A 22183-nucleotide genomic window follows, 5' to 3' on the forward strand; every position below is an offset into this window, starting at 1 on the left:
GTATCTCTTACAAGCCTCAGGACAGATTCCAAACAAATGGCTTCAACCATTTAAGATGGATGCTGCATTTCAACTTGATGAAGCAGAAGTATTGTTTCTGCATGTGAAGAACTTGAAGGTATGAAAGTAAAGGAGATGAAACTTAACACACCCAAGTATTGATTAGTCACACACATGAATTTTCAGCCCAGCATCTGCAGAAGAAATCTACCTGTTCCAGCTACCCAGTTAGTGAGGCAATATCTCCTACAAGCCTCAGGACTGATTCCAAACAAAACCAGATTCAAAGAAACAGTTACACAGATTTCACAGATATCAAGTTCCTTATCGACATGATTGTTTTCATATAAAGTAATTTTGATTCAAAATTAATATTGCAAACAATATTTTTTCTTCTTCACCATTGTTAATTACAGGCAAAAGTGGCAAGACGGCCACCAACAGTGATTTGCTACATATGTGGCCGTAAGTATGGAACAAAATCTATTAGTATACATGAGCCACAATGCCTAAAAAAATGGCACCAGGAGAATGACAACCTCCCCAAGCACCTGAGAAGGCCAGAACCCAAAAAGCCTGAAGTCAGAACCGTGCAAGGTAAGCTACAGATCAAATTAAGAGAGATGAGCAAAAAATTGGAAGAATTAAAAAAAAAGGTATTTTAAAGCAATAGGTAAACAGTTTGCAAGTACTTTATTCTCTTTGTGAGTTTACTTACAAGACCTTGTTTTAAGCTTTCCTTCAAAGCATCCATAGAAGCAAAAGTAGCCATTATCTGTGGAACACGCCTGCTAGGACATGCCCCCGTATGTACCAATGTGTCTTGAATCAAAACACAAATAGATTAGCAGCCTGTTTCACAGCTACATCACTATTTTTTTACTTCCTTTGACACTGTAGACAGGCATGTCTTAAAACGAGCAAAACCAACCAAGAATAACGTGCAGACATGACACAGAATCATTAAAATAAAATATCCTCAGGCAACATAGGTGTAGATACTTCAGCCAGATTCCTCTTCTACAGTCAACAGCCTGTAGATGTTGTTGATCCCTTTTTATTTGCAAGTCTGAGAAACTTTCATTGTGAGACAGTGTAATATAAACACAGTGGAAAAAAAATAGTACAAAGTGTTATAATTTATTGAGTTGGGAATATCACAGTTACCAAAACAATTTCTTTTTGCCAATTTTATGTTAATGCTGTGGGTTCTGTTTTCTAAGATTCTACTTCTTCAAATCAATGAACACATATGAAAATGAAGCAGTTTATTATCGTGCTCATGCCCAGCTTGTGCCATGTAGAAGCTGTGGCCGAACCTTTTTTCCTGACCGTCTCCCAGTACATGAAAGGTGTTGCAAAGGAGGTAGCAGAGGTGCAAGGCTACCAAGGTCTGGAACTGGCTCAGCACGTGGTGATCCATCTAAGGCCCATCAAGGAACAAGCAGAGGTGCACCAGCTCTATCAGAACAGGTAAATTGCTAAGCATATGCTGTATGAAAGGGTGTGGATGCATCTTGATGCTTGGCACTCCAGGGAAGATTGGCTTGCCATCAAATTTAAAATCACTTTTCTTCAGAAGGACCCTTTAGCTCCATGCAAATGTTTCTCTGATAAACAGAGGATAAAGGAAAGGGAAATACTTGAAAGAGAAAAAGGGAAACTACTTATTCCTATTTATTCTAATTTTCCTTTTGAATGAGAGTAGTTGCGTTCTCTGTTGTCCTTAAAGAGTTATACCCCCAACAGGGACCATTGCTTAATATGGTTCCCTAGGAGATTTTATTGAGCAGCTTAGGCAAGGTTTGGATGTCACATGTTTTAGGAGATTTAGGTATTTTTATTCTGTTAAAATGAAATGTTTCATTGTCCTGCAAGCAGGAGTGCAAGTGAGTTGTAGTAGACATGAACATGTTTTCTTCCAGGCTTCTGGGTCCTGAAGTAACTGGAGAATTCACCAGGCTGAAACTAAGAACCAAAAGTGCTGGAGAGCCACTAGGAACTCCACACAGACTACTGAGGCATCTGACAGACTCTAGTAAGAGTAATAACTTTGCACTGGCACTGCACCTTCTCTTCAGGGCTCTCTAAGTACTTTAAAACCAGCCATTAGTTCAGGCTTACAGCCTTTGTCAGGAAAGGCTCATTACCATTGCTCTAATGCTGGTGAAACTGATTACTGTACTGCAACATTACAGATCAGTCCTGTTTTCCTCTGTCCACTCTAACCTCCCAGAAATGGACCCTGACTCTGTGGTTTGCTAGGAACTTGAAGTTTGCCAGAAACCTGATCTTCTGAACAATAACAGATAATGTTAAAGTTAACATTAATATTTAATGTTGCAAACTAGTTCTAGAATACGTCAGATGTAGATAGACCAAAATGACTATATAAAATCTTTGGCATTTTCTGTAGTGCTGATGAGAAACAGGTCTTTGCAAATGCATTCCCAAACAGAGATTATGGAGAACAGAACTGGTTGCTTCTACTCATAGTAGTACTGATGCTTGAGAAATCTGTTGAGCAACCTGCTAAATGCCAGGTTTTTTTATTTCTCGGTAATATTTATCTAATACCTGCTATGCACATTCCTGTCACATGTCTGGAGTGAAAAGATGCACACACCACAGACCAGCAGTGTATGAAGGAGAAGACACTCCCAGCATTCCTCCTGATTCCCAAAGGCCCCTGCTCAAGAAGGAATCCTTTAATAATTTCTCAAAGCACCATGTGGCAGGAACCATATGCTATATGAGAACAATTCAGAGGATGCTATAAACATGCTCATCTGACATGCTGCACAGTATTTTCTTAACATTTAGATACTTAGCTTTCTGGTATAGTATTTGCTCTTTAGGCTGTAATTATGGTTTTGGTTTTGTTTTCTATTTTTCTCTTTTGTTTTCAAAAAATATTAAATAGCTTACAAAAATTTGAAAAGGAAAAAGAAAGATACAAACCCCACAAAGTGTGCTCTCTTAGGCCCAGTCCCAGTCCTAGTCCCACATGGGTTTCAGAAGTGGTCACTGCCTGCCTTCTGACCAGGCTGTACCTGTAGAGGCCTCATGATTTTCAAGTTAAGATTTGTTCCCACAGGCAACACCAGGAACCTTAGTAGGTTGCTTCTGCTGGCTGTGACAAAAGCTGAGGTGCTCTTAGTGAGAGAGATGAAGACTGTTTCCTTTCTGAGTCAGACTGTCTGACAGACTCTCATGAGAAGAGATCACAGTCTGACGAGCAAGTCTCAGCACTGTGACACAGTGCTACTCGTGGTCTGTGACTCCCTAGCCTCGGGGCCCAGCCTTCAGCACAGACCCATGTGGAAGAAAAGCACCAGGACTCTGGCACACCACCACCATCTGGGTTTGATGAAAACAACTCAGAGGCGAGGCCACCCATTAAGCACTGGGCACCAGCACCACCCTCTCCCTAGTTTTTCAGCATTACATGGACCCTCAGCTTGCAGGCAGAAGCTCTGTGCCTGGGAGGATGCATCTTGGTCAACGTGCTTTGACCTGGGGAAAGAGATGTGGAAGGTACTTAGGAGAAGGAGCACTTCCTGGGAACACAGAAATTGTCAGCAGCTTCCAGCCCTTTCCCACATCACTCCTCCCTGCTGTGTACCACCCACAGGCTGCTCAGAGCAGCTTATTGGCTTAGTGGCAGCATCCCATGCCCAGAATTGCCACCACTGTGTCACCACTTGGCTGCCCCCATTATTGAGTAATGCACATAGTGACAGAAGTGATTTCCATTGTGTGCTGGTCTCCCTGACAGCCTGCCAGATGTCCGCAGCCTGCTGCAGACCTGGCACACATGGGAGATTCACAGTGACCAGTCACAAAGAATTGGATGGACATCTCTAAGAGATTTGGATTCCCAAGTTTTGAAATACATTGAGAGGAATTAATTATAATGGTTCTTAGGTTACTTTTCCTAAGAAGAGGGAATACTCTCATGAGATCATGCTCATCAATGTAGTATCAGGAAGGCTCAGACCTCTTGCTGCCCAAGCTACATTTGTTTAAAAACCTGAGAGTTGAAAATAAAAGGCATAATAGTCATGAAGATGAAAAAGTGAGCCTTTTGCATTCTAGCGTTTTATTTCATTCAGGCCCTTCTCTTTCATCTCTTTTTTTTCCTCCCTCCTATTTTCATTTTTTGTCTATGTGACATGCCACTGGAGCCGAGGCTTGTGCATAGGGGACATACCGGCACTACACCAGGTGTGGGGAACTGCCTCAGTGTAGTTTTACAGCAGGCAGAACCTCTTGAGCCGCTTGCTCAGTAATGGGGTCAGTGCCCGAGGTCAGGCAAAGGAGGAGAGAGAGGCTCTCAGCTGCCGAGGTTCCAACAGGGTTTATTAGGCTTGGAGGCTTCAGGGGCAAAAAGCCCTGAGTGCTGCTATGCCCAGGATTAAACACAGAGGCATTACTGAGGGTGGGTACAAACAATCAACAAAAAGGGATTCTCAGGGGAGGAGTGAAGGGTAGGGCCTTACAAAGTATGAACTAATGAGGGAAGCAGGGGAAGGAGAAAGGGTCACATGGGCCAATGGGGCATTGAGTATCAGGGGATTTCCAAAGGGGCGGAGCAGCAAGGGATTGGCTCGGGGAGGGACTGACAGGGAAGGGACTGGAACAAGGGGCGGGGTGACAGTGATGGACAGGGAAGGGACTGGAACAAGAGGCAGGGAATGCCAAACAAGGCAGTTTCAGGAGTGGATGCAACTTAAGGAAGAAATGTTTTTTTTATTTCTGTGCATGTAATTGAGATCAGACTTTGGCTGAATCCATGTATTTTGTCAAAGGCAGAAGACCACAATCACCTTTGGGATATTGATTAATTACAACCACCAGGCTGTCTTTCCGGTGCAGGTGGTGCATTGTTATATCATGTATTTATTCTCCCTAAGTATCTAACTTACTAGATCTGCAGACTTCCTAGTCTTTATGAAGTGTTCTGTAACAAGGAAGAAATTAATGGTCAAAATCAGTAATGAGCCACAGAAGTCAAATCTAGACTGGATCATTTTGAGAGCTGGGCCAGAAGGTTATAAGATTTCAGCTCATCTACTTATTATAGAGAAGAGATGGATTGGGGGAAGATGTTTGGCATCTGCCTATGCCTGCAGGTGCTCAGCACCAACTTAGGTAGGGCCCGGTGTGAGTACACACATGTGTAAAAAGAAATCGGACTATTCCCCACACATGCATGGAGGATTACAGAGAACAGCAGGAATAGCATTTACAGAATCCTCCTGACCCTGAATTCACCTCATCCGTTTTCAGTACATAAACTACTGTAAATATCAGATGTGACATACTGCAGTTTGATGCAAGCCAGTACAAAATTGCATTTAAAGAAGCATCTCCTCTTATAGCAATTCGGTGGAATGAAATATGACCCAATTTCCGCTGTTTCTTACATGCACCAGATATCTGCTTCTACAAGATCTCAGTTACTATTGGAAACACAGCATATTTTGTGCAGTAATGACAAAGAGAAGAGGCTTGCATTATACAGAGGAGAACAGACTTTAATCCTGGTAATACAACTCACCTCACTACCTACACAAAACCTCAAGCTGAGTATTATTTTAAAGGGTGGTGAAGAGCTACATTTAAAAGTAAAAGACAGCCTTTCTAATTTCCACCCCATTTCCTTAGTGAAGAGAGGAATGGAAGATCTGGTTGCTATGTATTAGAACACAGTGAAGGTCATCACAGATGCCACTTCCAAGATTATAGACACCGATTTATTGAAATGTTGAGCGTGTACCAAGAGAGCCCTGAACCTGGTTGTGAAGAACATGCTAGATTTCTGGATGATTATCTACACTGAAGAAATAACTTCTAGATGGTATGTTGATTCCCAACAACCCTCCTGTATTCCCTTCCTCTGCAGTACCTCATGATGCTGGGAGGAGCAGCTGCAGCTCTTGAAGGTGGACATGTTAACCAACACCACTTCTGAGATCCATCCCAGTTTTCAATAGCAAGAACAGCCAGCCTCTGTCTCCATTACAGAGTCTCTCTTAGGGGGATGATATTTCCCTTGCTCACCAGGTGTCTGAAGAACTAGCACCCTTCTTGATTGCTGCATCAACCACCGTTTCAGCCAGGTTTCTTCCCTCATCACCCACATCAGTCAGGCTCTGTCTCCAGCTGTCACTCCATGTGTTCTTGTGATGGCCCACAGGAACAGAGCCTGCAGGTCAGGTTGTGAGGTGGAGACAGAAGAAAGGACTATAAAATCTGAAAGTGATTCCAAAAAATGCATCCTTTTCCTCCACAAGAATTAACTATACATGATCTAATCAGTAGAAAACACATTTGAGAACACGACTTGTCCTCTAATGTGGAGAGGAATACTTCTAACTGGACTTATCAGAAGATTTCCTGAAGAATATAGCTGCAAATACAATGGGTAATGTCAGAGTTCTACAAGTGGTAACTAGTTAAATATTTTACAAAGGATCAACGGAGAGGGAGACTGGATATTAAGAATACATAATTATGGGTTAGCTTTTGCCAAACACTTGTTTTTTATCTTTGTTCATATCACAAGCTCTGAATTCCAATCTTTCATTATTCTAAATTGGAATAATGTTCCAGTATTGTTCTGGGAACAATAATAAAAAAGTTTTGGTACTGTGCATCACTAATGTAATTCATGCCTGCCAGATACATGGAAAAAATTACATTAAATACTTAAAAATTCACAAAAGTATTATTTTCTGTTCTCTATTGCATGCCTGAAAAATATCTTAAATTTGCAGTTACACAAAAGTTTTGTAAATATTTGTTTGTAGTAGTTACTAAAAGCCAGTAAATATTTGAAAAGAAAATAATCCAACTTCCAGACTTTATAGTTATACCCCTGCAAACAAGCCAGTATACAACAGTAGTGTGCCTCTGTGTGTTTGTGGGAAAAAAATAGGCAAAGAGCAGGAAGAACCAAAGACTACTTCAGAAGTGATCTAAGGAGATGAAATACGTATGGAAGGCTTATTTTTGTTGTTGTTTCAGCATTTCCAAGGATGTTTGTTGTATAGTTCATTTACTACATTTTCAGAAGTATGAAATGTGTTCACAATACTGGCTGCAACACAATGTGTCATTGTTTGAAAATTGATATATAGTACCAGGAAACACCACAGGGATGGATTTTATAAAAAAAAACAGGCTGGGCAAACCTGGCAAGTTGAAAGGTATCAGTAGCCAAAAGATTATCATTCCCTTGTGGTTTCATTTTTACAATACCAGCTCCATTTTAATTTTGCTCTGTTGGAACACAAGCTATATGTTATTGCTGGAAGGAGACACTGCTTTAAAAACAAGGACAAAGTCTTGTGACAAGAAGCAAAAGACTATTTGTTGATGTCTGATGTTGATCAGACTCCAGAGGGTCTGATCTCAACTCTATCACTAGTGTGCCATGCACAGCCATGGAGTGCTTCAGTTTCTAAGTGGGTTACTGCTACTTAGCTTTCCCAGTGATGTTATTTTTCTGTCACAGGCATGCACTTCAGTGAGGGGATTGCAGAAGTTAAGTTTACAGTTCTGCTGTTGTTAGTCACAAAGCATAACAAACTAAAGACTAACTGCTTTCGTGTGCCACTGAAATGACCTTTTCTTTAGAGCCTTGAATTTTCTCTTTGTGCCTTTGTGTAAATTCATGTAAAGTCTTTGTAGCAAAAAGCCCCTAAAGCTAAAATCCTGGCCCTGGAAGGCAAAAAAAAATTGCCATTGATTTTGGTGCAGGCAAAATACTCTGGGATATTTATCTAACATAGTTCTTTAAACGAGTTGAACTATATTAATTGATTACGCTCTGAATGGTAGAATTTTCAGTCTTTTTATCAGGGAAGTAGCCATTTTTTTCTTCTGTGGCATGGAATTGCAAAACAGTCTTGGTTCATTACACACACCAAAAAAAAGTTATGATGTGTTAGCAATAAATGCTTTAGTGAAGCAACTCTAGATTTTCAAAACAATACTCATAATCTGTGTGTTTTTGAAAATTCTGCTTTTTCCTGTAGATTCAAATTTCTCGTATCTTTTTAACCTGTCTTTTAAAAACTGCTGTAGTTTTCTCTAAAAGACCATTTATTTAGATTGATGGGTGGCTTGCTGTAATTTTTTAAATTTTAAGTGGATAGTAATAAGTGAATAATTCATTCCTTTGAGCCATGGTTTCAAATTTTAACAGCATAAATTCACCTATACTTTTCAAATCAAATTTCATGTTTTTTTCTTTATTAGAAAATTATGAGTTCCACTAACTGTTCTCTGGCCTTTTATGCAAGAGGTTTTTCAGTACCTTTGATCATTCTTCATTTCTTCTCTTTGTTGCCTAACGTATTTCATGTACCTTAGTTTTCTCTCCTTCATGGCAGAGGAATAAAGCAAGTGGTGATGTTTCACAGTTATAATCATTTAAGCGTGTTGTAATAAAACACAAAAGTCACTGCTGTGTGAAAAAAATGTAAAATACTGATCTGTAGAAAAATTGTTTTGTGGCACAATAAGACACTTCAAAAAGAACATTTTTAAAAAGCAAAACAAGAGGTGGCGAAAGATAATCTCATTATTCTCCTAATGCACCAGTGCCCTGCATAACTCATGCCAGCCTTTAAAATGGAGCTCTGATTTCGTCCTTTTTATTGGGCTTTTTTATATTCCTAATTTGCCAGTACTGCTTTCATTAAAGGCATGGGACAGAAAAGACGTTCCGTCTTGTTTTCTTTTTATGCTTATACAGTGTTTACGCTGTCTTGGAATGTTTCTCCAAAGCATACTTGTTTCCAAAGGATAATGGCACTGGGCTCTTCCCTCGGTGAAGTGGGCAAACTAAATAACATAATTTTCAAGGAAGTGGCCTCAACGAAAATAAAAATAAAAAAATTATGTGGAAAGTACCTGATTTCAGTGTTCAGTCCTCCTGATTAAATGTTCCTTCTAATTTGAATGTATGCCCACTGAGACCTCAGTTCTGCAGTGCTCTGCATGTGTTCAGGCACCAACCCACCAGCAAACATCACCACAGAAGAAGTCGTAACATCCTTTTTCTCCGTATGCAGTATTGTTCACCTACATTAATCTGTCACATTTGAAACAATTTACAGTGTATGAATAAAAGGTTTTGTATTGCAACTAATAGCTGCATGTTGAAAACTTTCAGTAACGATACAGAAAATAATTCACAGAAATAAATTGTTTTTTCACCTGCACTTTGAAACCAGTTTCAATACTGCTAGATGAGAATTTACTGAATGAGATTACTGCTGTGACCCTCATTTAAGCTACAAAACATAAGCAGCTACCTTTACCCCAGCTACTGGCTTCTCCTTGAGTGGCAATGCCATCTTGTGTGAACAGAATCAGGCTTACTGTATACAACAGTAAAACCTGTCCTGCAGCTTCTGTGTATCAAAATACTGACACAAAATACCTCTATAGCTATAGCTATATAGCTCTGCTATAGCTTATGACAGAAACCCAAATTCTAGCAGGTCAAAATAATAGTCAAGATTCGATGTCATCACAGCCCGTATGAACCTAAAATAAATACAACTAAAAAGAGGGCAAATGTATATTGAGTTTCCCTGCAGTATAACAAACAAACAAAATCACCTTCATACTTCGCATTTAATTTTTCAGAGCCTGTTTCATGTTTAAAACCAAACCAAAGCATGCCAACACTCATATTTGTCAGAAACAATGTACTTTCATTTTGGAGTACTTTTAAAAAATAATAAAACAGGAAAAGATATGACAGGCTGGGCAGGCTGACAGCAACCCTTTCTCATGGCAATTCAGTTATGAGAAAATACACCAAGACTTGCCAGTTCCAGATTCAGTCACATTGTCTGTCTTTGGGGATGTAAATAGTTCCTTTTAGTGTATTCCAGCCACCATGCAATCCAGTACCTAGGAAATCTGGAAATGGGCTTGTGAACTGTTTTATTTTAAAGTCTTCCACTTTGTATAATGCACAAAATAGTTACTGGAAGACACAAGGGTTTACTCTCGAGAGAATGTCAAAGGCATTCATCAATGCAAAGAGGATCTGCATCCTTCTTTGCAGAAAATAGCATTTCACACAACATGAATAATCTCTCTTAGAAGCAGAGGAGCTTTCTTGTTTGTCTAATCCTTTCTGAAGTGACCCAAAATTCAAATCTATTTGCAGCCTGAATAGTGTCAAGCTGAACTTGTCAATAATTTCAAGATGAGCTCTATCATATTTGATGGGAAAGGATGGTACTGCTCACTTAATGACACACCATTTAGACTGTGACACTGCAACCACTGATGAAATCTTCAAAATTTGGCCTACTAGTTATTAAAATCAGTAGGATGCTGGATATTCATCAGCAGGACAGCAAACCTTAGGAATGAGGAGTGAACAAAAGGTAGAAAAATACTTTGCTTTTTTTTTCCTTCCGATTTTGCATTAACTCAGACATAGTTGAAAATGTATGGTTTTCCTTTTAAATTCTTGTTATTAAATATACACTGACTAGACAAAGTGAATGTCTAAAATGTCCATCTTGTCCCTCATTTCCTGAGTCCAGTGCTTCAATAGAGCTAACAGAGGAGTCAGAGCATCAGCTTAGCACTTCTTTCTCTCAACACAAAGGAAAATATTTAGGGTCTTGATTAAGCCTTGCCTACTAGCCATGCCCATTTGGGAGGCTGAATCGAACCATGATTAATTAGTGGGACAGCTGGAAGCCCTAGTGACAGACACAGAGCACAGCAGAGAGCTTCTGGGCAAGGGAGGACCCAGAGCATCAGAAAGAGCTGCTCTGAGGATCCTGAGCCTTCATTAAGCCGGTGGGCCCAGGGAGCACCTTCCACCCTTCTCTCCCTTGCCAGTAACAGCTGCATCTGACAGAGCCAGAGCAGCCAGAACAAGTCTTTCTTCTGGCCTCCTGTACCTGGTTTTAGGAGGTTATGTCTCAAAGGAATGTCTCCGTGTTCCAGCAGGAATTTGTTGCTGTTGTTGCATGCTTCCCATACCACCTGAAACAAAGGATAATTGATGTAGTTTTTCCTTAATTTTGAACACTGCACATATAGTAGAAAAAGACAACTCTTATTCTCCTTGTACAATTTCCAAAATCCAAAAGGATCAATTATATCCATAGGAAGCAAAGCCTCTGCCATTGACACTTGCCTGCAGCTTCTTTAGATCTGATACATTTGGATCTGACACATCTGTGGAGCCATTAGCAGTTAGTGCTTTTTATGAGGCATTGCCTCTGGTACTTTTATCATACTCTCTAGATATTATATAATGAGAGCACTGTCAGTGTGGTGCTCTGATACAGTATGACATGGAGTTTATCCATAATGTAGCTAAAACTGTCACAAGAAATAGCTTAGCATGGGTGGTATGTGAGGGCATGCAGCTTGTGTGCTGGGGGAGTTGTTTAGAGTAGTGAAAAGCATAATTTTGTAGTAAGAACCAAGGGACTTAGTCTGCATTTTTTTTATTGTTGCCAATGGCAGCTTCTTTTATCCAAAGAGATTAAAATATGCTCTTAAGTGCCTGCAAAGCCCTGGAATGTGTGGTTTACAGCAGTATTAAGAACTGACCTATAATTACAAATAGACATGGCACTAGTAATTTATTTGGTAAGCTTCTGAAATGCTGACTGCTTCATTCCTTCTTATAGATTGAATTTAGGTAGTACAAAAGCAGGCAAAGCAGGAGGTCATGGTTTCCCCCCACCTCCCCTTCCCTGAGGAACTCAAACAAAGCATGTTATTTCTGGCTGTAGTCTGGGTCTGAATGTTTTCTTTCCTTCAGAATCCATGGCACCAAAGCATCCATGGCTCTGTGTAACTCAAGCTGAAGCTGGTCAGTTGTTTCTTACATGGTACTCTTAGTAACAGGGGTTATGCACTTTGTAACAGTGGTCTCTGCAGATAAAGCAACAGGTCAACAAGGAGACTTTATAGTGATTGGAAATAGCTTATAGACACCACATTGTTGTACAAACCCTACTGTAGAAAGCCTTGCCACCTTTGCAAGTGGTGGTACTCATTGCTTTCCCTGTGCCAAGTGAAAAACTTTGGCAGAGGCCAATCAGCAGAAAACTGAGACCTTTGTCTTTACAATAAATTTGATATACTTGTCACTCATATAAGACTGAAAAGTACCCATCACCTAAGACCAGAGAATTAGCCCTTAAAATGCAGCTTAAAGAGTGAAACTGGGAAATGAGTAGGGCCTGCTGAGAGTTTTGCTGAAGGGCAAATGTGCTACATCAGGCCCGCTGCAATGCCAAGGCATTGTAGCTTCAGCCAGCCCATAGCAGCCTCTCACACAGGCATGCTCTCACAGTCAAACTCAGGAACTGAGTTCTAATTTTGCCATTCTTTTGATATATTTAAGAAATTGCAACTAATTCCATGACAGATTTTCCTATGTATGGCTTTTAATGGCAAATTAACAGCAACAAAAGAAGAGTTCATTTTGATGGTTATTTGTTATAAATGAATAATGGAGAGTATCCAGAACAAGCAGAAGACAAACTTCATCATCTTTTCTTCAAGGATATAAAGGAGCATGACAATCTCTACAGGAAAAAAAAAAAAGTACAATAAATTTGCAGTTATAAATGGGGAAGTAACAGAAGGGACTTGCAAAGACAACTTGCTGTCAAAGACTCCTAGAAGACAAAATATTTTGGTTCTCATATATGGAAGAGCTTTACTTGTTCATGAAGCAAAGCTAGGTGACAGAAAAAGAGAATAAATCTCCATGCCTCTGTTAAGTCTTATTCCCCATGCCAAAGGGCAGCACACAAACAGCAGCGTGGATATCTTTTTCTTCATACTGTCCAACCTTGGTTTGAGTTCTTCTGTAAGGCATTTCTAATTTGGTATCTTTTCCTTCCTTTTGCTACCCATTTTGCCTGTGTCCTGCTTACTTTGACTGGTTAGCCCTTCAGTCTTCTCTTACCATCCTGTGCACAGAGAGTCCTTCTTCCCTAATCAATAATAACCTAGTTGTTACTGCATCCTTCATGGATTTCTCACTTTGAATCAAATTTCACCAAGAATACAGTGAAAGATACAATGAGTGACTTTTTGGATAATGTTGCTGGATATTTACACTTTCAGAAAAGCTGAACGCAAAGGACAAGTGAACTTTCCATGGTATTTTCATTCTGGTTTTGTTTTCCAGAGGCATACCAGTTTGCTGTGATAGTTGCAGCTGACCAGAAAGTATGAAAATTCTGTGCTTGGAATCCCTTAATACACTGAGGCCTATCAATGTTTCAGGAGGGAAGCTGGGGGAGTGAGTAAATTTGTTCCTTTTGCTGTTTCTAGTCACCTCCGAGACCAACACATGCAATGCACCCAACCACTAGGGCCTTCAAATATTTCAGTTCATCATTGAGTACAGAGAAAAAGAGCTTTCATTTGCTTTTCTTATGTAAAAGCAAAAATCATTGCTGTAGAGATTGCTCTGATGTACTGTCCTTTATTTGCCACAAAAATTCCTTTTTAAAGTAAATGAATGTACTTGCATGTTCAAACATGAGCTAATAGATCTAACTCTTGCCCTACTTTTTAGACTGTTAGTCTCCTTGACTGACACTCTTACATGATAAACTTTTCATGAATTAGACTTCAAGGATTATAACTGAGAAAAACACTGACTTATAAAGATATTCTTTCATGCATAAGGAGAAAGGCTTATCCAGCTTAATCCTCTATTTGTACAGCTTATACTATTATCATGGCATGGGTCCCTAATACTTCTGTAGATAAAAATTGGTCAGCATTTCTCCAACACTCATCCTGTTGAGCAGCACCCACCTATTCTTTTATGCCTCTTAAATTTCCTAAGGATATGTGTTTTAAATAATTTGCTTTGACTAAACAGGACCCATAGGTATTTATACGTCTAGTTGTGTGAGATTGTATGCTGCTTTATGTGGATTGAAATTATGCCATAATATCAAAAATATAAAAAAAAAATAAAACCAAAACCAAACCAACCAAAAAACCATCACAAAAAAACCAAAAAAGCAGTAGTGTTTCCTTGGTTTTTAATAATGACACATTGGTGGAGTAAGTAAGTGTCTATTCCTATCAACTGCATGCTTTTTTTCACATGTCTTTCCACATAATTTCCTCCATAAATCTCAGAGAAAATAAATGAGCCTAGGTTTATTCCACTCTGAAATAAAATTGTTATAAAGACTATCTGGATAGCAGAACAGGGACACCTGATATTACAGGAGTAACCTGAAATCTAACCCCATTACTACACACCTGAATGTATCTTACTTTATGACACAGCTCGCCGCTCACCCAATCCAACAGGGCACCCAGCTAGCTCTGGGCAAGCCCACGCCAAGAGTGGCTTCTCTTCAGGATCCGGGAGAACCCAAAGTAGAAGTGTAGCTCCCAGCCACTGCTTCAGTGATGCATCTGGAGGAGAACAAACAGAGCAGGAGAGTCCTTTCACGGGTCCAAGGGAAAGGTTCATTGGAAAGGGTTAGAGTGTCCACCTGAGCTCGGGGAAGAGGACCCACAACAGACAGGGAGAGCTGCCTGACACAAACATAAATAGGGGGCCTCCCGCATAGGAGGGTACATCCAGTTAACCAATCAGCTTAAACAGAGGGCGTGACATCAGGAAGAGCTTCTCACATCGTTAACCAATAGGGGGAAACATAGCGGGGAAACACACAGAACTGCAAATCATATTACAAGGAACAGAACTCTCTGGAACAAAGGGAGGAGTAAAAGGGGATTGACAACTTGGTAGGACGGGTCTAGGGTTACAGACAGGGAAGGCTCCAGAAGTATGGGAGGGGCTTAGGGTAATGGACAGGGGTTGAGGTGGGAAAGGGACAAACCATAATGCATAGAACTAGGGGAGTACAACATGGGAATGAACCATTTTAACAGAGGAGATTACAAGACTGTAATAACAGAAAACTACGCACCGCAACAACTTTAAAGAGTGACAACAGCTTAATTTCAGAAGTATAGAACTGTATGAAATAAAACTGGGTTGTTTTTTTTTTTATCTTTGCAGGTTTTGCACACTCTGAATCCCTCAAAAAGAGCCGAACTTTATGGGTCTGTTTCACAGGATATGCAAAAAAGTAAGCACAGGTTAAGGGCCAAATGAGTTAATTTTTGCAATATGGAAATACTGCATCTTTCAAAATCCTGACCCCAGTGAAGCCAGTGGAAATTTTGGGTTTTGTCTTCTCACCAGAGCCAGAATTACATTCTCTGTGGGATCTTTCAACACTTCAACAAACTACTCAGAATCCTGTACATCATCTTAAAATATATTATACGAGAGTGAGAAGCATGCTGAAAAGGATTGCTTTAATTTAGTTAAGCCACTTCTCTTAACCATGGATTTACTGACAGTGTGCAGTTTACTCTGAAGAGCAAAGTCAGACCAACAAAACAAGAATCAGCAACATAAAATTACTGGTGGGTAGTTCTTGAGACATTGAATTGGTACTATCCAGTGTAGCAGTTGGAGCTGTTACGGTATGTTTCACCCATTAAAAAAAAACAACAAAAACAACAACAAACCCATTATTCCATTATCTTAAAGCAAAAGATATTCCAACAGGGTCAACTAAAATTCTCCAACTGGTAGATAGCAGATGAAGAAAACTCAAAGAAGATAACCTATTATTTCTGTATAACATTTTCCTTGAAATCTTAAAAATAGTGGGGTCTCTGTAGCCAACCACACCTTTGACCATAAACCTTCATCCACTTAGCTAGTGGGATAGTTTGTCTGTGTATCATAATGTTTACAACATATATAATACCTTCTGTGCTTCTGACTACTTATGTTGGAAATCTAGAGTGACTCTAACTCTGATATGTAGTGCTTTCTAAATGAACATGAATATCTAAGCACATGATAAATTTGTCTTGTCTGTTGCTGATGGAGTAGATGATGGATAAATTGAAGTAGGTTAGAAATTAAATTAATTTTCTGCAGGTTGCTCACCAAACACTCTATGCTTCCTTAACCACATTTAGCCTAAGCTATTGTGCAGTCAGAATGATGCAGAAACTCAGTAGCTTATCTAAGTTTTCATTTCTTGCCATAGTGTTGTGACTCTGACCGTGAGGGAAGATGCAGGACAAATATGGAGTGAAAATATGGCAAGGCAGGAGTCCATAAATTATACATCAAAATGAAAGGAGCTAAAGTAGGAGAAGGAGATACAAGATGAGTGATAAATAGATCATGTATATTAGGGAAATGAGGTGTGGCAAATAAATTTCTGTTTCATTTCAACAGCAACTATCTGTGTAGTTGTGTTAGGTCAGAGAAGGTTATTTTGCTCATTAGCTTTTTCTTGATAATATTTGTACTAAGGATTTTTTAAAAATTAATTATTTATTTCATATAGGAGAATGGTGTAAACTAGGGGAAAAAAAAAGGCAGCAGCAAATATTGCAAACAGAAGGGATATGTCAAGTCAATGATATTAAATCTAAAACAGCAGCTGGCTGAGACAAGCAGCTGGCTGACATTTGGCAAGGAGAAGAACAATACCAGAAATAGGCATCTCACTGCAGGGTCAGGATTACTTCATATTCAACTGCATGAAATGTTTTACCATTTCCTTTAAGTCCACAAGGCATTGAAAAATCATCCAGCAATGCAGGGACATCTGCTATTTTGATGCAATGTCACAGGAGACGATTGACAACAACCTGACACTGGCAAGAGTTGGATTTTCATGTAGAGAAATAACCAAAGAAATATGTGGAAGACTTCTACTTTATAAATGTCAGTTTGTTGCCTTCATGGATACTGCTCCCAGTTATTGCCAGCAAAAGGATATTCCATGACCTGGGGGGCATCAGGCACAGCATGACAGCCGGGAGAGGGAGGGGATTGTCCTGATCTGCTCTGCTCTGGGGCAGCCTCAGCTCCAGTGCTGGGGGCAGGTCTGGGTGCCACAACACAAAAAAAGTCATTGAGCTGTTGGAGAGTGTCCAAAGGAGGGCCATGAGGATGGGGAAGGGTTTGGAGGGGAAGCCAAAGGTGTGAGGAGTGGCTGAGGGCACTTGGTCTGTTCAGCCTGGAGAAGGGGCACCTGAGGGGAGACCTCACTGCAGTTACAGCTTCCTTGGGAGGGGAAGAGGAGGGGCAGGCACTGATCCCTGCTCTGTGCTGACAGTGACAGGACTCAAGAGAATGGCATGAAACTCTATCAGGGGAGGTTTACGTTTGATATCAGGAAAATGTTTTTCACCCAGAGAGTGGCTGGGCACTGAAGAGGCTCCCAGGGAAGTGGTCACAGCACCAGCCTGACAGAGCTCCAGAGGTGTCTGGACAATGCTCTCGGGCACATGGTGTGAGTTTGGGATTATCCTGTGCCGGCCTAGCAGCTGGACTTGATGATCCTTATAGATTCCTTTCAACTCAGGATATTCTATAATTCTGTGGATACATTTTATAATTACTCCACCTGGCTTGAAACTCCTGGAAGGGATTTCTGTTGCAGTTGCTCTGCTCTGACCTATTTTCTCTCTGAATCTGCTGACTGTGTTCCCAACCCTCTTACATGCCATAATCAAATTCTCACCCACTCACACTGGACCCAGCAAAATCCTTTTCTGAATGTTTTGTATTTTTCTAATTGTGCCTTCCTTTTCCTGATTTCAGGTATCCTTCCACTTTCTTGTTTTCACCTGTGTTTGGAAAAAATTTGTGAAGTCAGTCTGTAATCTTGACAGATTCTGAGACTGCAAATTCCACAGCTTTTCTTAAATTGTGTGGCTTCAAATGGAGATGCAGGATTTTGGGACACATCAATATCAGATCACAAATACTCTTGTTTTGTCTGTTTTATCCTTGAAGTTCACAAATCCTTTTTAGCTAGGTCACAGCTACCTCCATGATCTCCAGTGCTGGAACTTCCACTTACATTTTATTTTTGCTGATATCATCCTTAAGTGGAAGAACTTAACTCAGATCCTTAGGTCAGGTTCTAAACTTTATGTTTTCATGCTTTACTATCTAAAACAGACATTCAAAAAGCAATAGCTGGGAAAAAAACCAAAACCCTTGGGATTTTTTGCTGGCCAGGAGACAGCCGGTTTTGGCTAATGGAGGATGACCCATGATCCTGTGAGCCTTCAGGCTTCATAACTGCAATGTGCCATACCTGGCCCAAGATAATCTCCCAAAGACTGAGGGATGTGATAGCCCATTGCTGTACAAACGTTGATAGTGCAGATAGAGCGTCTGACTGAGCAGCTTTCTGGCTTAAACTCTAATTTTTGGCGCAAATTGCCTGAGATGTTCAGTTTGGGCTTGTCAGTCTCACAAAGGGGTGTGAGGGAAGGAAGGCTGAATAGCTTGGTCCTCATGTTGATCCAAGGCCAGCTCCCAAACCATTTCAAGTGTCCAAAAGGGTTTCTAAACTATACCAGCTGGAGGAAACATCTGCCAGGTTTGCATATCCCAGTGCAGTCATGCCAGCTTCCAGTTCTTGGACTGGGAAGACAAATTGTATGTAAGGAACCACCTAGATGCTGATATTAGGCTTCCTTGGAAATTAGGAAATTCTGTTCTGAAACTTTCAGATCTTGGTGATCCTCTCTTATTGCTAAGAGTGTAAAAGAAGGAGATGATGTAATTTCACATCTTCATTTTCCAAGTTCTCAAGAGGCTAAGTATTCTGGATTTTTTCTCATTATGCAGGCACACCACAATAACAACCAGCATCTAGAACAATGGAGTTGCCACAAAGTGCAGAGGCTGGTACTTGCATGGTGGCCTGTGAGTGAGAAACATGCTGCCAAAAGAGACTAAAATAAATCTCTCTTCTTTCGGAGAAAAAAAAATTGGAACCTGTTTCTTTGCCGTTTCAAATAACAATAATATATCAAGGGAAAAAACAAAAAAGAAAGAGGAGGAGAAACAGAAACAGCTGGAGAAAAGAGAAAATAACTCTGGTGTAGTACACAATACCAGTAGAATAAATACAAAGAGAATAGGAATACCATGCAAGATGTGTTATCATTGGCTACTATTATGACATACTGGAAGGAAGAAAATAAAAGATCAGAGTTGGAATCTTCACGGGCTTAAATCAACATCATTCTTCTTTGATTGAAAAAGTTATGACAATTTAGAACAGCTGTTATTTGGCCCATATTGTTTTTCAACGTTTTTCTGGTCTTATTTTTGTAAATCACAGCAGTGATCACAGGACAGACGATGGATTGGCAGTATGAACTGTGAATCCCATGGGACATGACTGCTGTTTTGAGTTTCCAAAGTCTTTTGAATGCTTAATACAATGCCATTTGAATAACTAACAAAGTTTTCTTTGGCAGAAACCGTATTTGGTATCAGAACAACTAAATGATGACTTCAAATGATAATTACCAAATTGTGTTATTGTTCATAATTGCACGTGTGAGTGTTGGGAGAGGGAAAAGTTGATTCTGTGTCATTGACCATGTGGGGAGAACTGGTATTTCAGGTTCAGAGGGTATCCTGAGTTCGGAGGGATTTAGTTTAGACTTAAGTTCAGCTTGTGCATAATTGTGATTCTTTTATTAATTATTTGTTGCAGACAAATACTACTTAGTAGCAATGGCAGAGCAATACAGAAAAAAACAACATAAATTGTTTCTTCTTCTTTAGTTTCCGATACTTTAAATAGGGATCTGTTAGATATCAAAGATGGCAAAGAGGTAAATAATTACAACAGCAGAGGAAGACAACAGCAGAATAGAACACAGGAGAGCTACAGGAAAATGCTGTCTGAAATCGGCCTGTTTGTAACTGCCTCTGTAGAAAGTAAGAAAAGCAGGTTTTCCTGTGGTTCTGCTTTACTCTGCTCTGGTGAGACCCCCTGGCATGCTGCATTCTGCTCTGGAGTCCTGAGCACTTTGACCTGTTGGAGTGAGTCCAGAGCAAGGCCATTTGAGGGATGATTGCAGGTGATCAAAGGGATGCAGCCCCTCTCCCACATGGAAAAGCTGAGAGAATTCTGTTTGTTCAGCCTGAAGGACAGAAGGGTTCAGACCTAAATGCAGCCTTCCCTTACCTAAAGAGAGGCCTGAAGGAGGGAATGTTTAACAACAGTACATACTGACAGGAGAAAGGGGAATTATTTCAGATTGAAAGACTGCAGATTTAGTTTAGGTATTAGAAAGAAACTCTTTGCTGTGAGGGTGGTGAGGCATTGGTTCAAGTTGCTCAAAGCAGCTGTGGATGCCCTGTCCCTGGAAATGCTCAAGATCAGGCTGGATGGCCCTGAGCATCATGGTCTAGTGGGACGTGTCCCTGCCCATGGCAGAAACTAGAGAATCTCTGAGGTCACTTCAAACCCAGTCCATTCTGTGATTCTGGATTGCACAGAAATCAGCCCAAAACCTGATTTCTTAACTTTAAAGCAGTAAGGTTAAGTCAGCTTGAAGATTCACAAGGCATTTCCCCTTTTCCCAGTAGGAATATATAGTAATATGTAAAAATCTTTAATTCTAAATGTTAATTATGATAAAGGAAAGCAGAATTCTCCCATGTTTTTCTTTGTTCACAGAACTATTTCTGTGAACAGTCTTACAGATGGAAGCTCAGGCAGACAGGTGGTTTTAGTAAACTCTGGTAAACATAGATTTGCTGAATAAGAAGTCATGTGAATGGGAATTTTTATTCCTTATGTAAACATTAATGTTCAGAAGCATTTTGTCAGCAGCTGAGTGTTGTGATGTGCTATATCTTCTTGTTGTACCTTTGTTTCCCCTATATTATAATGGCTTATCCCTGTGTTGTACCCCCCCCATTGGTATATTCCAAGTTACCTTTATTCCCGCTACTGTCCTGTCAGTTGTCCCTAGGCCCCTCCCACTCCTCCAGATCCTTCCCTGTCTGTCCCCCTAATTCCATCCTACCAAGTTGCCAATCTTCCCTGGCCACTACCTTTGTTCCAGAAGGTTTCTTGTCAGTTACCCCCTTCTTGTTATCTGGTTCGCTAGTTCATAACATGTCCTGCCTATGTTTCCCCCCATTGGCCTGACGTATTGGTTTCCCCACCCTATGTCACTCCCCTGAGTTCCCCTGATTGGTTTGTGTCTTGTACCCTCCCATGGGGGAGGTCCCCTATTTAAGTTACATACAATCGTTCTCCTCATCTTTTGTGGTTCCCTCTTCCTGATCCCAGTTGCCCCCTCCTGCCTTCCTAATAAACCCTTATCTGGAACTGCAAAAGAACCCTCTTGGACTCTTTATTCCTCTTCAGATGCTGGCAGCCGCCACTAAGGCTTTGAGCCTTACCCACTTTCTGGGTTCTCGTAGATCTGGGAAGTGGGCCACTCTTGGCGTGACCCTGCCTTGTGAGCTAGCTGGGCGGGTGAAGCGTGAGTGGGAAAAGGAGGGCAGCGTCAGCTGGCGCCCAACGTGGGGCCATCCAAGGCGGTGACATGCCTCCTGGGGATCTGTGGACTCGGAGGTGTTGGCCGTCAACTTCCCTGATAGCAGCAGGCCATTTTGGCAGCACTCCCAGGGGTGAAGACAACAACCTTCAGCACTCAGAGGATTGCCTTCAGAGGAGGAGACCCTTTTTGCAGCACCTAGTCCAAGTGGACCGATGGTTAGGTGGGTATTCCCCTAAGGGAGAGAGGGGGGGCTCACCACAGGGCAGGGCAGGGAGCATTGTCCCGGAGGGTGGAACCCCAACCCAAAAGGCGTCTAGTCAGCTGCAGAAAGCTCCCTTGTCCTTTTCACTGGTCCCCACGCCCTTTTTTCTTTAGTTCCTTTTAGTTCTCCTTTGCTGCGGGGGGGGGGGGGGTGTGTGAGTTGTGCTGAGCAGACCCTTAAGATCAGCTGAGGAAAATGGGTGCAAGATTGCTCAGCAAGGAGAGGTTTACATCCAACTTGTGGGTACCTTGGTGGGAGGGGGGAAGTTCTCTAAAGGAAGTTTGAAGCAGCTTGTCTGCTGGCTTACTTTTCACTTCCCCAGAGTGTCGCCCCAGCAACCTGCATCCGTCTCTTTCTGGGATGCTGTGGGCCAGAAGCTAAAGAGTTTAAGAGCCTAGGGTGACACCTCTGTAGATAAGTTTCTTGGGCTATTCCTGTTAATAAGATCCGTGTTAAAGGAAAAAGTGTGGAAGTAAGCCACAGCAAACCTCCCCA

General features: G+C 40.9%; 1 protein-coding gene across 3 annotated transcripts; it reads left to right on the forward strand.

Moving 5' to 3' along the window:
• Nucleotides 1–1184: 1184 nt before the first annotated feature.
• On the forward strand, nt 1185–21224 carry LOC148219735 (uncharacterized). 3 transcript variants are annotated; one of them, XM_088156108.1, is made up of 4 exons: nt 1185–1473; nt 1926–2038; nt 15077–15146; nt 17699–21224. In XM_088156108.1, the coding sequence occupies exons 1-4, from the start codon at nt 1253–1255 to the stop codon at nt 17745–17747; spliced, it is 453 nt and encodes a 150-aa protein (XP_088012234.1). In that variant the 5' UTR covers nt 1185–1252; the 3' UTR covers nt 17748–21224. The 3 variants fall into 3 exon arrangements, 2 of the variants coding, with proteins under 2 accessions (XP_088012234.1, XP_088012235.1); XM_088156109.1 differs by lacking the exon at nt 17699–21224 and having other exon boundaries at nt 15077–15934; XR_015799281.1 differs by lacking the exons at nt 1185–1473; nt 1926–2038; nt 17699–21224 and adding an exon at nt 11637–13321 and having other exon boundaries at nt 15077–15934.
• The last annotated feature ends 959 nt before the right edge of the window (nt 21225–22183 follow it).

Source organism: Sturnus vulgaris, chromosome Z (genome assembly GCF_052056855.1).
Source record: "Sturnus vulgaris isolate bStuVul1 chromosome Z, bStuVul1.hap1, whole genome shotgun sequence".
Classification (NCBI taxonomy): domain Eukaryota; kingdom Metazoa; phylum Chordata; class Aves; order Passeriformes; family Sturnidae; genus Sturnus; species Sturnus vulgaris.